This window comes from Danio rerio, chromosome 13 (assembly GCF_049306965.1).
Source record: "Danio rerio strain Tuebingen ecotype United States chromosome 13, GRCz12tu, whole genome shotgun sequence".
Lineage (NCBI taxonomy): Eukaryota > Metazoa > Chordata > Actinopteri > Cypriniformes > Danionidae > Danio > Danio rerio.
This window is the reverse complement of record NC_133188.1, coordinates 30,540,527-30,558,508: the sequence shown is the minus strand read 5'-3', so window position 1 is coordinate 30,558,508 and position 17,982 is coordinate 30,540,527. Positions and strand designations below refer to the sequence as shown.

At 37.7% G+C, this 17,982-nt stretch overlaps 2 protein-coding genes across 2 annotated transcripts; both read right to left on the bottom strand.

Moving 5' to 3' along the window:
• Window positions 1-19: 19 nt before the first annotated feature.
• cgasa (cyclic GMP-AMP synthase a) lies at window positions 20-4,423 on the bottom strand. Its single transcript, XM_680019.6, has 5 exons — window positions 3,565-4,423; window positions 2,869-3,100; window positions 1,008-1,271; window positions 802-901; window positions 20-535 (listed from the first exon to the last, which is right to left on the bottom strand). The coding sequence occupies exons 1-5, from the start codon at window positions 4,405-4,407 to the stop codon at window positions 196-198; spliced, it is 1,779 nt and encodes a 592-aa protein (XP_685111.1). The 5' UTR covers window positions 4,408-4,423; the 3' UTR covers window positions 20-195.
• Window positions 4,424-7,808: 3,385 nt separating this feature from the next.
• eef1a1a (eukaryotic translation elongation factor 1 alpha 1a) lies at window positions 7,809-17,758 on the bottom strand. The gene is made up of 8 exons (NM_200009.2): window positions 17,705-17,758; window positions 15,479-15,662; window positions 15,214-15,393; window positions 14,826-15,122; window positions 11,873-12,023; window positions 11,530-11,786; window positions 11,218-11,452; window positions 7,809-8,617 (listed from the first exon to the last, which is right to left on the bottom strand). Exons 2-8 carry the CDS (start codon window positions 15,620-15,622, stop codon window positions 8,493-8,495), a joined length of 1,389 nt encoding a protein of 462 aa, NP_956303.1. The 5' UTR covers window positions 15,623-15,662; window positions 17,705-17,758; the 3' UTR covers window positions 7,809-8,492.
• Window positions 17,759-17,982: the final 224 nt, after the last annotated feature.

Here is a 17,982-nt window from a genome sequence, read left to right as displayed (position 1 = left end):
ATCTGTTAGACAACGCAAGTTTTAGCCCCATATTCCATTTATTTATTTTGAAATTTGTTCAAAATTCTATAAAAATACAGTTTGCCACAACAACTTAAATTTGGTTCACAGAAATAGATAAATCCTTTAATCTCAGTTTTAACAATTTTAACACATTTCTGTTCAAACACCTGGATTTTGCATTATAGGTGCCTTTTAACTGAATATAGGAAATGTATTGTTCAGTTGAAATTCAATTTCTTTCGCCAGGAAATCACAGTTGCTTGTAGAGACATGATGTAAGAGGTTGTGGGATGGAATGAAGAAGTTTGGTAGTTGATGATTTTTCAGGTGTTTGACAAAATCTTCCAGAAGCTGCTGAAAACAGTTGGCCAGCTCACTGTAAGCCCACTCGATGTCAGTTCCTCTTGAAGCACAAGCTTGGAGCAGGGTTGTCTTTGCATGATAAGAGCAGAAGCTGGACATCTTATTGGATTTGGACTCATCATTTTTGAGCTGTTGTAGAAGATACTTCAGAAGTTTTAGACACTCTTTCCTGAAAGGGTGGAAGAAGTTTAAAGGATTCAGAGTTTGTGCTTTAATGAGTTGTTGAGTGACTTGAACGTGTTTGTTTCAGTGTACTATTAGAATTATTTTAAGTGTTTATGGTTTCTTTATGTAGATGGGTATTTTAATGGAAGTAGATAAGAACTGACACAATGGACAATTTCTGCACCAAACTAAAGTATTTAGTGCAGTACAGTAAAGTTTTTTTTGCTAACCATATCAAAACTTAATAGATGAAAAGAACAGAATAATTACCGGCAACATTTCTGTTCACGTCCCTCACAGCAGGTCTTGGTGTGGCCATGTGATTTCAGAATTTCTTTTTCGATGTGTGAAAAAGAAATTCGCCAGGAGTCTGCATAGAGAACAATGTGCAAACTATTTGATGATGTTCTTTTGTGCACTTGCTCCATTAATATAGCATAATGTAATGTAAATTACAGATTGTGGGCATAGTATACCTCTTGCAACAACTCCATCATGCTCTGCATTTCCAATCCCCTCATATTTAGGCACCAAGTAGAATGGCTGACGTTTCATAGTAGATTTCACTTTTCTACCAAGCCAGTGTTCTACTCTGAAGCCATCCTTTGTTAATTCTGGCCAGCTTGCACGGTGAACTTTAAGACCAAGAACAAAGTCGACAGAAATGTTCTTCCTACCTTCTGTCACTTCTAGTGTCACTGCAGGACACTTTGGCTTTTTTCTCTGAATTTTAATTTTGTCTATAAAAAAGCATACAAAGGTTTTGTTTAATGTCATGAATGATGATTAATGTGAAGCAATCAAGCTGATTTTGTCTATGACATGGAGGCATTATGTAAAGAAAATAGATTGTGGGAGCAATGGTCTTGCTTGCAGGACTTTTTATTTAGGCACATAAATATTGCTTAGTTTTTCTTCTATGAGCACATACTGATGACACTGTAAGTCTAAATAAGCAACATCACCCAAGCTATGCAAGTAGTTATACCCATGTGTTTTTAGATCCTGTAAGTTAGAATATTCTGGATTGATTCTTAGATAGAAAATGTTTCAATTATAATCCAGCTTTACTTTTTTGTCCATGTGAAGCAGTATTACCTCGACTATTATACTGTTTGCAAAGCCATATAGAAAGGGCTTTTTTAGATCTGAACACACCTGATGTGGAAACGTGCTGTCAGCATAGTGAACCATCTGACCATAGTCTGGATGTGAGTGAGGGAAGGTCAGACAACCGCACCCTGTTACTAATGGTTAGTTCATTGGTATGAGGCAAACTACCTATTTACCTGATAGATTCCAAATATAGACTTATCGTATCTACCAAATCTTTCATATCAAATCAAACTTTTTTTTTTTTTTTTTTAATTGCTCTTGTACCACTTAATTCATCCACAATGTGTTAACACAGCATCTTGTCCCCCAGTTGGAAAATAAACGGAAGGAATAACTTAGGGCTGTGCGATTTAATCGAAATCCAATCGCAATTTAAAACATTGCGATTACCTAATTGCGAGAGACTGCAATATGGAATATATTTGTATTCTTTCATTTCCCCCACCCAGAGCAAATGTGTGACTGCCGTGTGTGTGTTACAGTCTTACAAAAAGCATATAAGCAGCTATATGAGGAGTTTCTTGCTAAAAAGTCAACTGAAAGTATTGCCAGTGACACTCGATCTAGTAGCAAGCAACAGCAAAGTTCAATTTAAGAGTTGTTTGCGGCTGTTACACCATATAGAACAACATCATGAAGGCACCAGGAGATAACTGACACCATAACAACTCACTACTTCGCTAAAGACATAGTGCCTTTTAATGCAGTGGCCAAAGAGGGATTTGAAACCTCATCCAAATGCTGGATAGGAATTGTAGACTTCCATCTCACGCATATTTTGCAGTTCCAAGCTGTACCTTAAATGTTATATCATTATTGCAATATTTGTCAAAAAAAAATTGCAATTAGGTATTTTTCCCCAAATCACACAGCCCTAGAATGAATAGTACCTATGTTGACCAGCACAAGTTTGAGGGTAATAAAAGATACTTGTAACTCTGTTTTAAATGAGCTCAAGTATTTATTTATTTATTTTTTTTTTTACCTTTTAAGAAAAACTGCTGAAATTGAACAAGGACGAATCCTAATGTGAGTTTGTTGTACATAGAGCTGCCTCTCTTACACCCATGTAATAGTTTCTAAGTCTTTCCACATTATCCCAAATTTTATTTGAAATCATTTACATAAAAATAGGTTATAATTCAAACAAACATGACGTTATTAGGTTATTACGGTTAACAGATAATGTGAATAAGGATAATAAAAATAGTTTCAACCTACATGGGAGGTCTGTAGCCTTCTCCACAGCTTTCTTAACACCATCTCTGAATTCACTCAGCATTTCACTGGCCTGAATGGTCTTGTCTTCATTTAGGAATTTGTCCAGTGGATGTTTGTTTGGGTGGCGTTTCAGTGCAATACTATAAAATGCCCCAGCCTCATCGAAATTCTGAATGTCCACTCTCTCCACAGGAACAGTCAGCATCACGTCAAATTCATCTGGTTCACAAATCTAAAATGTAGCAAAGTTACAGCTAGTGTTGATTGTTTTGATCTTTTAAAAGCCTTTTATGAGCAGTTACCTGAATCTCAAAGATAAGAAATATCAAAACCATTAAATTTGTAGCATAAAGACATGCATATTCTGGGAAAAATATTTACAACTTATCTGCCAAAAACTGCAACGCTATTGTGATATTCCACACACATGAATGTGGACATTCTCATGTTGAATATCTGGTTATACCTGTAGTTATATTTTTATCACGTGATGAGTTTATTACATCGTTTGGGCATTCTCTGATGCAAATCAATATTCAGTTATGATTATTCTGATATTTACTGAAATCACCTAAAGTTATCAGTGTTTATAGGTCTTATTCTGTTTTGTATAGCCAATGTTAATCTCTTTAACCTAAACGACTAAATGTTTACTAAATGTGAATTGTGTATCACCTTGTATCATGTATCACTTACTTTAAGGTTTTCGTAATAACTTCCCGTTCGTAAACGCTCGATATCTGCACACCAGGTCGTGTCTTGTTTCAGGTGTGCAATGACTTTCTCCGTGATTTCATTAACACATCTGGATGCTTTAGATCGTTCGGATTTTTTGATCGTTAATTTGTCAAGAGTTGCTTTAAGAACGTCTCCCAGTGCGTCTTTAACTGCAGTTTTTTCCGTGCTTTTCAGTTTGCAGTCAGGGCTGCGTGCGCTGACCGCTGGAGAAGCGTCACATGCGTTTTTAGCTCCAGGGAAGCCTTTTTTAGGAGCAGATTTATTCCTACTAGATGATGCTATAGGTTTTTGCTCTAATTTGCTTTCAGAATTTTCCGGTGTTGCTTCTCTATCAAGATTTGGATGATCTTTCTCCTTTTTGCTCGGTCGTTTCAGTGCTGTTTTTTCGCCTGACTTCCCATTGGCGGTCTGCTGATTTTTGCCTTCACTTTCACAGTCAAGAGGAGCTGTCTTTCTTTTACTCTTTAGTTTGTCTTTTGCACTGTCTTGTCTGTCATTCTCGCCTGTTTTTTTATGAACAGAGCCTGCTTTAGAGATGTCACCGTGCTTTTCTTCAGACTTGCTCTCGGAGTTGTCCAGAGACTTGCAATCTCCTTTTGAAGCATCATCTTTCTGCTTTTTACTCCGTCCCCGTTTTAGTGATGGAGTTTCTTGAAGTTTGGCTTCACTTTCACAAACATAAACGTCTTTGTCCTTTTTCTGCGCTTCATTCTTTCCACTTGTCTTTGCTCGAGCTTTGGCTTTGGGTTGTTCATCAGGTCTCGTCGGGGAAACACAGCCTGGTCTCCTGTGGCTGCTCATGATGGCAGGTGTGTTCACGAGCTGGCGAGCGCGGTTGTGCTTTTAAGGAAGAGTGACGTCATGATACTGATGGTGCCGTGCCAGCCTCGAAATTATTCACTTCCTCTGTCATGACATATTTATTTCGTGACTTTAAAAATGTTATACCACACATATTTATAGGGTTTCCTTGTGTTTTGTAGTTTGTGGACAAAAATGTGTAGACGAGGGCTATTAGTATGTCTATTGCTGAAAGTACTTTAAATTAAAATTAAATTGCTTGGTGTTTACCAGGGGTTCTGGGGCCTCTTGCTTATTTTTACTCCGTTTTTGCCCCAAGTCCCTACATATCTTTGTTTCACAACTATCACTAAGCATTATAGACTAATTATTGCATTTTTATTGATGGTTAATAAAGAACTTATTACAGACAGTTTATTAAATTAACTGAGCCTAAGCAACTATATACAAATAATAATAGACTATAGTGTAAACAATAAGAATGATAAAGATCTTTGTAGTGTCTCATGCACATAACACTAACGAAACATTGCCTTGTCCAGCTTATATTTTTTAAGACGGGGGTGTCCAAACTCAGTTCTGGAGGGCCGGTGTCCTGTATGGTTTAGCTCATTTGTCCTTCAACACACCTGCCTGGAAGTTTCTAGTACAGCTAAAAAGAGTTTGATTAGCTGGTTCAAGTGTGTTTAATTGGGGTTGGAATTAAAATATGCAGGATACCGGACCCTCAATGACTGAGTTTGGACACCCCTGTTGTAAGACATTTAAGAAAGTGCTTAATGCTAATATAATTTTGGAAATTAAGAGAACTTCACTATGAGCCTACACATGAGCAACTTACAAATCCTTTCTGTACACATCTCTAGGGGTGGACTTATTGATTTGGGGGCCCTAGCATTAAAACTCAAAACACTCTCTTTCTAGATATTTTTTTCCTCTGTAGATTTTGTTGTTGTTAATTATATGGAAGCTTTATCTTTTATCTAAATGTAAAATTAAATACAATAAATTCACAATTCTAAAAAAAAATCAAGTTCACAAACTAACTATATGTACGGTTCATTAGCCATACGGTATTTGTGATTAGATTTTATTTGCATGTGCAGTACAGAAGGAACATTCCACTATTCATGGGGGCCCCCGGTTTTGAAAATTAGTACTGTTAAAATCTAAAGGGCTATGGACAGTTGTTACTACATATGATTGAAAATTTGACTTATGCTATTAATTTAGGCAATTTCTGGCATTGGTTGGGGTCCCATAATTTCCTGGGGCCTTGAGCGGCTGCTTAGCAGCTGCTTACCTTGCTTATTGGTCCGCTGTTCTATAAAGCTGACCTGCTTTAGCAATCTAAATCATCTTCTCCTCTCACTTATCACTTATTTCATAAACTCATTACATGATAGTTAGAACAGATACACATGACTATGAAATAGATTGTTTTACCTTGAGGAAATTGAAATACCAAACTATGGCATTCTGCTGGCCCCATTTGTGAGTCTTGGGATCGTTGACTACATCTACATAATTCCGGTTAGCCTGTTTCTACTTCACCAAATTACTTTAATCATTTCATGAACTGTTCACTTGCGACATCTTGTGGCTAAAAAGAGTCACGATTTATTCTATCTACTGAAGATGTTTTTTTTTTAGGATTTACGACTTAATGGTAGGCGTCACGGTTGCGCAGTTTGTAGCAGCACAATCGTCTCACAGCAAAAAAAGTAGCTGGTTCGAGCCCTGCCTGGGTTAGTTGGCATTTCTGTGTGGATTTTCCATGTTCTTCCTGGCGTGAGTTTCTTCAAGGTGCTCCGGTTTCCTCCCACAAAGATATGCAGTACAGGTGAATTGAATAAGCTATATTGGCTGTTGTGTGTGAATGCAAAAGTGTATGGGTAGTTTCCAGTATTGGGTTGTTGTTGGAGGGGCATCCACTGTGTAAAACGTATGCTGAATAAGTTGGTGGTTAATTCCGCTGTGGCGACTTCATAGGGACTAAGTCGAAAAGAGAATGAATGAATGAATAACCTGAAAGTCAATCACATTTAAAACATTTTTGAACAATATAAAGTGTTTGTGATTTGATTTTGACCCTTTTTTGTTTATTTGTTGCTTTAATACTGTTTTCAACCAAAGGTTAGGCATTTACGTTACACAACAGACTTTGCCATATCATTTTCAAAGCTTTCAAATTAGTTTCAAAGTTTCAGAGTTGTTTTAATCTACCATCAGTTTCTATTGCTTTTAAACTCGATTATATTGGCTTTTTAGGAACTTTATATAGAATCTAAACACAATATTCTGCAATTGTACATGATTTTTAATGGATTATTTCACACAAATGTTAGGTTAATAACTCATGTTCATGTTTGTTTATTTCTATAGCGCTCTTTACAATGTAGATTGTGTCAGCGGCTTAACATAGTTCTAGTAAAGTCCAGATTTCAGAGTTGAAGTTCAGTTCAGTCTCATTTACATTTCACTGCTGAGAGTCCAAACACTGAAGATGAGATCCATCAATGCACAGCTTCACAAGTCCCAGTCTGAGCAAGCCAGTGGCTAATGTGGCGAGGAAAAAAACTTTACAAGTTGACAAAGTGAAGGGGAAAAAAAAAACTTAAGAGAAACCAGGCTCTGTTGGGCACGACCATTATTCTCCTAGCCAAACTTACAGTGAGGAGCTGCAGTCTAGGCACTGGAGGCTGGAGAAGCTGGATGTCCATCATGGAGAACTGCAGGTGTGGGTAATCAGGCTGGCCAACAGAATCAATGCGGGGACTTGTTTGTCATCGTGGTCTTTCAGGAATCAGTCTCATGCACTCCATTCATCCATGACCACCACAGCATCAGCTCAGGATACGGCCTGGTCCTGGATTATAGATACCTTTGCATCATCTCTTCACTGGTCTTGTATCGCATCAATGGCGCTGCGTAGTCTCTAGGGGCTTCGGGATGAGTATCCACAACTCACCCTCATGTCATATTGGCAATAGTAAATGTGCCATGGGTAAGCAAAGTTTTTGTTTGCTGTTAAGTGATTTTTTTTAGATTTGCATGACAATTTGGAATATTTTGACAATGTTTTGGGTTACTTTTCTGTAATTTTCTAATCTCTGGACCGCTGCGGTCTATAGAAGATGAGGGAGCTTTTTTTCTAAAATATCTTTAATGAATATCTCAGGGTTTGGAACAATATGAGTGTGAATAACAGAATATTCAGTTTTGGCTAAACTAATCCTCTAAAGTGTTTTAAGTAGGCTACACATTGGCTTCTTAAAATCCAAATACTTAAACTTTTGGAAAAAAACATTCAGTATTTGTATGAATTTTGAATGTGGTCATACAGTACATATCTTTACGCATTATCATATTCAAAAGTGAAATAAACACAAACAACATGATTATGGTTGAGACATCTTTAATATGACATGAAAGCTTTTAGTTTTAAGAGTAAGGTGCAGTAGCTAATGCCAATTAAAGTCAACAAGTGCTTGTGCAGGGTTAGCCTACGCCAGTCAAAGTGCTAAACATAAAGCTGTCAGTGCACCGAAGATTGCATGAACCCAGAAATGGGCCCATAAAGAGCTTAATTTTTTTTTTTTTACATTTTCTTTGTTCTGCAAAGCTAAACATACAGGTTCTCAAAGTCTACTAAATAGTGTTGTTTTAAGTAGCTCACCACCAGTGGATACTGAACACATGGTTTTCTGCAAACAAGCACTAAAACAAGCGAAGACAACATTGTGAGAACCAGGCTAAAACTGCACTCCAGAGAAGGAGAGGTCAGACCTCTCAAGATTTTAAAAATCACATATGGTTTGGACAGCCATCGTCGAAGAAGAGCACAACTATTAAAACACTATTGAACAATGCATGGATTGAAGACTTATGAGTTTACATACAAATTAGAGTTATCTAAAGGACTGCTTTTGATATTGATTTTTTTTCCTTCTGATACTTTTGCGATGCATTGGAACTATTAAGCAGTCTCTGACTATGGAACCTAAACAGCCAATAGGATTGAAGAGCTGAATGACCTCTGCTTTTCCATATGTGTCTCTGGAGTTGGCAGTCAAACACAACATTCATTTGGCCTTCTGGGCTTTCTGGGCAGATTTGGTAACCTTTCCGCTTGTCGCGGTCTTCTTCTCCACTCCTTTAATCACTCCCACCGCAACCGTCTGACGCATGTCACGCACAGCAAAACGACCTGCAAAACCCCAAAAATTGTTTTAGTCCAAGCAGTCATATAGAACTATCTCTAGAATTCTAAAACAGTTTCTTCTATGAGTTGTGCCCAAGTAAAAATGTTTTTTTTGCATAAACATCGATGTCCAATTAATATACATTTTGGAAATCAAAATTGAACTTTTCTAGAAAAAAAAACATATAAAAGGCTTCTTGAAAAAATGTTCTTTAAAGGTCAATTTATACTTTTGTATCGAGTTCATACTAATGGTCTGGCATATTCTTTGCCCAGTTGTATACTCTTCGCCTTCTTCTGATGCACATCTCTTAAAATCTGTAACTACATGTCGTGATAATGCATAGCATAAGATTGGTTAGCTAAAAGTTGATTTATACTTCTGCCTCAAGTGCATGTGTATGCCCCGAAAAAGCCTGTGCGTGGTTGCATAGCCCTCGCCGTGGCAGTCGCTTCAAACGCGCACCTCTCAAAAAATTTAACAACACGTCACAACAACCCATTGCGCAAGCTCTGTGATTGGTCAGCTTGGTAGCACTGATGAGTGTAGGGCGGGACTGAGAGCCACGCAAACCCGTTGGAGCGAGTGATTACAAGTGTGGAGTCCCATGAAGGAGCTTCCGATGGGAACTTTTGTTTTGTGTTTATCTTATGATTAAAGTTGTTGGACGTCTGCTGGTTCCAGCCTCAAAATGAGTGCGTTTTAGCTACATGTATATTAAGGTAGCTTTCAGAAAAAAACAAAACACCAGCAAAAAAACTCGACACAGAGGAACATAACCTCACTGCAATCTAGTGTTTCCGCCATGGGTCACGCAGATCTCTCTACACAGAAGTATAAATCAGTCTTAAGAAGTAATGAGTGTGGGGCAGAGAGCTTTGAGAGTAGAGGTAGGCTGGTGCCTTGAGTGTTTAACAAGTAGGGCAAGATATTGGAAAATTCTAAAGGCTGATTTATACTTATGCGTCGAGCGATCGTGGTGACCCTCGATGCGTGCCTTTCTCATAGTCGTGCATTTATGCTTCTGCGTGCTATTTGTGTTGCTCTGCAATAACAATTCCTAAACGTTAGCTGCCAGTAAGTTTTTATGTTCCTCTGTGTTGTGTTTCTTCTCGGGTGTTTTGTTTTTTCTGAACGCTACCTGAATGTACAAGTATCTAAAAATCTCATCGCTTATTCAGAGGTTGAAACTGGTGGAGGTGCAACAACTTTAATCATAAGGTAAACACAAAACAACAGTTTTCATCTAGAGCTCCTTCTCTGGACTCAACACTAGTAAACACTCGCTCCAACGGGTTCATGCAGCTCTCAGTCCCACCCACACTGGTCACAGCTACCAAACCGACCAATCGCAGAGCTTGTGCTACACATTGTTGTGACATGTAGTTAAATTTTTTGAGAGGTGTGCATCAGCAGCAATGTCAGCTATCCGACCGTGCAGAGGCTGCACCGGAGCATACACATGAACTTGCAGCAGAAGTATAAATCAGACTTAACATTGTAGTATTTTTAAAATTTTACAATTTTTTTTTTAGTATATATATATATATATATATATATATATATATATATATATATATAAAACGATAAGAATACTATTTCACTAGATGCAAATGAAATAAACAGCGTCTTTTTGTTATCCGAGAAGTCAAAATGTATTCAGGTATACAGTAATTGAATAATCAAATGTAAAATAACTATGCATAGTCTTCATTTTTATAAACAATTCAATAAAATTAATCATTATTAATTTTTTTAAGTTACAAACGGTACATTTGCATAGGTCTGAATGCTTTTATAACCCTCATACAGTCACAGGCCTCAAAAACACTTGCAAGATGATCAATTATAATCCAGACTCAACATTGCGTACATATTCATGATATGACTATTGCGAATGATCACATTGCGATATCGATGCTGAAACGATATATTGTGCAGGCCCTATTAACAATTGTTAAGTACCACACTCCAGATGGATACATTGGTTTGTGTACCTTATGATAAAAGTTGAACATTCTGTCCTCTTTCACGAATGAGCATGTCTTTGAGCTGCTACTTCAGTTGTATTGCATGCATTTCTGGCAAAAACCCAAAGCAGCGGCAACTAGCAATCGACATAGAAACCCCACTGCCTACTAACGTTTCTGAAGTAATATTGCCAGAGCAGCACAGATGGAATGTAGAACTATAAATGCTCGCAATGGCATTGGCAAGATACAACAGTCACTCGACGCAGAAGTATAAATCAGGCTTCGAAGTCCCACACCTTTCTTGCAGTTGACTTTAAACTCACACTCTGAACTGCTTCCATCCAATCAACAAAAACAAAAATGATTTTGACAGTCAGAACCATTTTTAAGTCATCTTTTTAGAAGCCATGGGAGGAACTTTTTCTGTTTAATGCACTAACCCACTCTCTACTGTAACATATGGCATTATTCATCCAAAAATCCAGTTGTTTGGCATTGACTTTACTGTAGATTTCTGTAATAGATGAATGGCATGCTCTAGAAATTATATAATTAAATGATTTAAACCTATAAAAAGCTAAGCAATGAAGTATTGTGTTGATCTTACGATAGAAAGTTAAGATGACACTTACCCAGAGGAGGATACTCGGAGAAGCTTTCCACACACATGGGCTTTCCAGGGATCATTTCCACAATGGCCGCGTCTCCAGACTTCAAGCTCTTGGGGTTGTCTTCAAGCTTCTTTCCAGAACGACGGTCGATCTTTTCTTTCAGCTCTGCGAATTTGCAGGCAATATGGGCAGTGTGGCAATCCAGCACAGGGGCATAACCAGCACTGATCTGCCCTGGGTGGTTCAAGATGATCACCTGATGGGACACAATGAAGTGTGTAATAACTTCTTAGGATAGCAGAAGCAGTGAGTACAGAAGTGAGTCAAGCTTACTTGAGCAGTGAAATTGGCAGCTTCTTGCGGCGGGTCATTTTTGCTGTCCCCAGCAACGTTGCCACGACGGATGTCCTTGACGGACACATTCTTAACATTGAAGCCAACATTGTCCCCGGGCAGCGCCTCAGAAAGAGCCTCATGATGCATCTCTACAGACTTGACTTCAGTTGTCACATTGACTGGTGCAAAGGTGACCACCATACCTGGCTTCAAAAGGCCAGTCTCCACACGGCCCACAGGAACGGTTCCGATGCCTAGTGAAAACAATGCATTTCATTCAGGCTATTAATCATAAAACAAAGCCAACAATGTAGGTCATCTGAAATAGATCCTTGCAAACCTCCAATCTTGTAAACGTCCTGAAGAGGCAGGCGAAGAGGTTTGTCAGTTGGACGAGTTGGAGGCTGAATGGCATCCAAAGCCTCCAATAGGGTGGTCCCGGCTGCGTTACCTTCCTTGCGGGTTATCTTCCAACCTTTGAACCAACTCATCTAAAGTAAAGGTGAAGAAATATATGTTACTAAACAGCTGAGATGCCATTTGGTGAAACTGTCACAATGCTCCATACTGACATATGTAATCATGGGTGGAACAGTTTTGGGGTGGGATGAAACTTTTTTTATTGTCATCATCTACTCGTGCTCACTCTATTTAAGTTTCATTGTTCTGTTGAACACAAATAGTCTTTTTTTTTCTTGCAAAGACATTGGAAGAATTCAATGTCTTGTTTTCAGTGAGGACTAGGTCATGCTTTTATCAGCAGGAGGGTGGATTACTGTAATGGACTCCTCAATGATCTTCCTAAAAAGACAGTCAGACAGTTGCAGCTCATTCAAAACGCTGCTGCCAGACTTCATTCAAAGCAGGGTGAATCTGCTTTCAGCTACTGCGGGCCCCGCTGCTGAAATCAGCTTCCAGAAATGATCAGATGTTCTCCAACTTTAAGCACATTCACATCAAGACTTAAAAACACATGTTTAGCTGTGCCTATACTGATCACACTATTATGCCTCTTTCCTTTTCATGATTTTCAAATCTTTTCTAAACGCATTTTAATCTGTTTTTAATCATTTTTAGTTCTTTTAATCATTTTCTTGTCTTGTGTTTTTTATTCTTGTTCATGTAAAGCACTTTGAGTGTGTATGAAATGTCCTATATAGGTAAACTTGCCTTGCCTTCAAGTAATCACAAGTAATGACTCTATTCGTATTCGCCAATCTGGCCGATCTCATGAACCGATCGCAGGTATTTGTTTATGTGTTTATAAACAGAGGAAGATGAACATGCGCAACTGGTTTATACATACAGCAGCTACTGCATGTATTTACGCCTTTTATAAAAGAACTGAGAGTACTGTTTTTGGCAATATTCCAAGTTTACTAAAACCTGGCTAGAAATATTAGATGAATTAAAAAAACCTTTAAAATTAACATTTTTAACATGAATATTTAATAATATAACCTTGTAATTTACTTATTGCAGTAAACAGTAGTTTATTAGCCTATTTCCTTTTAGTAGGTAAGTATTAGATTTATAGGTGTGCATTTTAACATCTCAGGCATCAAATATGCGCTCCAAATTTTTTCTTTATTGAGACATAATGAATTCTTCTTTCAACATATGCAAATTGCATTGTTAATACATTTTCTTATTTTTTTCCTTTAATATTTATTATGTTCTGTAAAGCTGCTTCTGGCCATGACATGTTCACACCTAAATGGTTAAGAGACGTATTTAAGATATTATATGCAGCATCATTTATTTATTCTCTCAGGTAGGGAGGACCTTTACTTAAGTATTATACTAGGAAGGAAAATGTGCTTAATGCATTATAAAGCTTGTAACATCAGAATTGGTTCTCCGTAGAGGCCAATCACCATATCAATGTATCGGTACTCTGTATCGGCTGCAAAAATCCTTATCGGAGCATCCCTAGATTATATGGTTATTTTTAAGTGAACCCAATAGAGGGTAATGGGTGTCCCTTTTAAATAGAAATAAAAATGTCCTCATTTACTCATACTAAAGAAGTTTTAGACTTATTTTTAACACAAAACAAGATATTTTGAATAATAGTACAAACACAAAAGTATTAATGTCAATTCCCCACATTCTTCAGTACATCTTTATTTGTGTTCAACAGAAGAAAGAAACTCAAACTGGTGTGGTACAAGATGAGGATGAGTAAATAATGACGTAATTAAATTTTATGAGTGGAGTATCCATTTAATACTTATTTTTTGTTTGTAATAGATAGTTTATAAGTGCTTTTCATTATAAACTCGGTAAAATGTTTGGTTATCAATAATAAAATGTATATCAATATAGTATATCAATGCATATCAAGTATATCAATCATATGCAGTATATCAATAATAAAATGTTATCAATATATATTATAATATAACATTCATTTATTAATTTTCCTTCAGCTTAGTCTCTATTTCAGAGGTTGCCACAGCAGAATCACACACACACTTGTGTGCTATGGCCAATTTAGTTTATTCAATTCACCTATACAGCATGTCTTTGGACTGTGGGGGAAACCAAAAGATCTGGAAGAAACCCAAATGAACACGGGAAGAACATGCAAACTCCACATAGAAATGCCAACTGGCACAGCCAGGATTTGAACCAGCAACCTTGCTGTGAAGCGACAGTGCTAACCACTGAGCCACCATGCCACAAATATTTTAACAATATATTATATTTAGTGATGTATATTAAAAAAAAATTCCCCACTGTATTTATTTGGTTTTTGTTTTTGTAAACATGCTAATAAAAACTATATTAATCAAATAATGAAAATAAGGGTAATTGGTCAATATATCAGTTATTGGCCTCCAAATATTGGTCCATAGTTTAAAGTTCAATGCTGATTTGATTTGGTTTTATTTTCATTCATTTTCATTTCGATTTAGTCCCTTTATTATTCTGGGGTCGCCACAGCGGAATGAACCCCCAACTTATGCAGCAGATGTTTTATGCATCCATAAACACTCATTCACACTCATACACTAGGGACAATTTAGCCTACCCAATTCACCTCTACCGCATGTCTTTGGACTGTGGGGGAAACCGAAGCACCCGGAGAAAACCCATGTTAATGCAGGGAGAACATGCAAACTCCACACAGAAATGCCAACTGACCCAGCCAACGCTTTAACCAGCGACCTTCTTGCTGTGAGGCGACAGCACTACCTACTGCGTCGCCTTGGTTTTATTTTAATTAGTTTGATTAATCATGCAGCCATAATCAAACAATCCTTTATTATAATCCTTATTGTACTTACATTGGGACTGGCCTCAAGCATGTTGTCTCCATTCCACCCAGAGATGGGCACAAATGCCACAGTGTCAGGATTGTAGCCAATCTTCTTGATGTATGTGCTGACTTCCTTCACAATTTCCTCATAACGCTTCTGGCTGTAACTGGGTTCAGTGGAATCCATCTTGTTGACACCCACAATGAGCTGCTTCACACCCAGTGTGTAAGCCAGAAGAGCGTGTTCTCTGGTCTGGCCGTTCTTCGAGATGCCAGCCTCAAACTCCCCAACACCAGCCGCCACAATCAGCACAGCACAATCCGCCTGTGTCAGAGGAAACGGTTGGGATTATTAGTTTGAATGTAAATAAATAGCATCTACTATAATATATTTGTGTGTCGGATAAGTTCCCGACCTGTGAGGTTCCAGTGATCATGTTTTTGATGAAGTCTCTGTGTCCTGGAGCATCAATGATGGTGACGTAGTATTTGCTGGTCTCAAACTTCCACAAGGAGATGTCAATTGTGATTCCCCTCTCTCTCTCTGCTTTAAGCTTGTCCAGAACCCAGGCATACTTAAAGGAACCCTTTCCCATCTAGGAGTGACACATATCAACATATAAAACACGTGAACCTTTTCAATTATAATTGAGTTCAAATGCCTCCAATTTTCAATCTTACCTCTGCAGCTTCTTTCTCAAACTTCTCAATGGTCCTTTTGTCAATCCCACCGCATTTGTAGATGAGGTGACCAGTCGTAGTGGACTTTCCAGAATCCACATGGCCAATAACCACAATATTGATGTGGAGCTTCTCCTTTCCCATGGTTGATTGCTTTATTTAAAGTGCCAATGTAACTGTAAAGCTTTACAAACACCAACAATCTGTCACTTGTGAATATTCTACAGTAAGACAGACCATTTTAATGTAGTCATGTCATGGGCCCATGAATATTTTTTGCTTGTCAAACAAATACAAAACTTTAATTTTAAAACAGCTATGATAACATTTTCAACTTCTATAGCTTTCGAGAGTCCAAAAAGAGCCACATTTTGATCATGTAAAACAGGAAATACATTGGGACTATTGTTTTTGTTTACATTCCTCAAAATAGTCTATAGACATACATTAAGGTAGATTTGTGATACTTTGCTATTGTTTTTTTGCTTTTAAGCCTATAATTCTAAAAACCAAAAAAGTGGCAATTTAGGTTGTTTTCACATTTTGGTTAAGACCCCAAAATGTTATGTATTTAGTACTGGTTTAGTTAACGTTCACACTCATTTTAAAGGCTTAACCCAAAAAACGAGAAAAAAAAAGCTTTAATGAAGTTTATTATGCAAAGAAACTTTCTGATCATGCAAAACAATGCTGCGCTGTGCAAAACATGCTGCTTGTATGTGTGCATGTTTGCTCTTTATTGTGTTCCCATTTAGGTTGTATTACACAGATTGTAAGTTATAAATGGACAGAGACTCATCTTGAAATGTCTGAGGTGATCTCAGTCAGCTTGTTTGGTTTACACCAAATTTCAGATAGCAGCATTCACACTTGTCTGTGAATCACACTGACTGTGTAATCAGCCTAGAGTCTGTTTTAATTGAACCAAATATTCCAAGTGTAAACGCATCCTTGTATATGCCTCAATCAATCAGATTTCCCAGTGGTGTTCTAAATCCTTATGATGTTGTGAAAAGATCTTTTAAAAGAATGCCCTGGTTGTCCTTTTTCATTTTGATTGTGACTGACAATGCAAAGACTTAAAATAAGTTCAAAATCAACATGGAAAACACTACGCAGCACATTCTTCAAACATTCTCCTTCGGTGTTCTGCTGATGTAAACAAACTGCAAGGGGCATCTGAGTGATCAATGACGTGTCTATTTTTTGGGTGCAGTAATCTTGAATAATTACTAATGCAAATATTAGTTAAGTAACACACATGTCTCTGTAGGACTGCAGTATTTAAATGTCTTCATGATTTGAATGTCACTCAGTTGGCACTAAAAAGAAATTTTGTTAACAAATGTATTCATTATACTTCTCTTTTCTTTTCTTTTTTTTTTAATTCAAACAGCGCTGAGTTTATCATGTGGGTCTGTTTATAGGCTCTTTGCCCTGCTAAGTAACTGGCAACAGACTGGGCATGCCTTCCTTCATGCCTGGTACATCTTTGTCCTGCAGACTCCATTTTGTAAAGATTCGCCTACCGATTTAAAAAGACTGGCAGCCATTTGTGAAACACTCATATATCTTGTTAAAAAAAGAAGAAAGACTATTTTGCAGCTAGAATCTGTATTACATTCTACAGTGATGCACTATTGCAAGGTTGCATCATAAGCCCAACATGCAAGATTCTTGCATCAGCATCATTTCAAAGAAGCTGATCAGTAATTTTTCAAGGACAGAATTCCAAGACGTTCCTTAAATGCAAGAGCCGGACTGCCATTAGTGCAAGGAAGCTAATTCCCAGCTTAACTTGAGAGGTTAACAGAAGAGCTATTCTTGTGGAGGTTACCTAACAGACGCATTCTGCTAAAAGAGCTGTGAATTATTATTACAATCACATCAACCTGACACGGAAATTAATTTATTTTGGAGTCAATTTGCTGAAAAACATTGCAATGTTAGTCATGTACTGACAACATGCGACAGAGATCATTCGGATGTCTATAGGGGATTTATTATTGCAATCCCTTCCCTGCAGCTGCCGCCATGTTCTCTCATTGCCAGTCTGTATTCTAGCGCAGTGTCGCATGCAAACATTAGTAAACATCTATTACGAGCGGATACTATTTAGACAAAATCAATACCGACATGATATCGCAATTTAGAATAGCAGACGCGTTATAAGAGTTCATCTTTAAGTACGCAGCCGAACATGCGTGTGAAAGTGCGGTACAGTACCTGTGCGTGTTCTCGGATACCGGAGCGGTGCTGAAGAGACAGAGCGGCGCGTCTGATCTTATAATACAGACTGAACATGCGCAGACAGCACAGCCTACATCAGTCTGAGGATGCTTGAGGTCAGACGACGATATTAAAAAAACGGCTAAATTATTTATCATTTTGCGTAGGGCGAAAGAAAAAAGCTTAATGTGAGTTTGTTCTGAGGACACAGCTTTAAACGTGTCAGGTGCACTAATAATGCTGAGATTTTATTATACATGCATTAATAATTCATT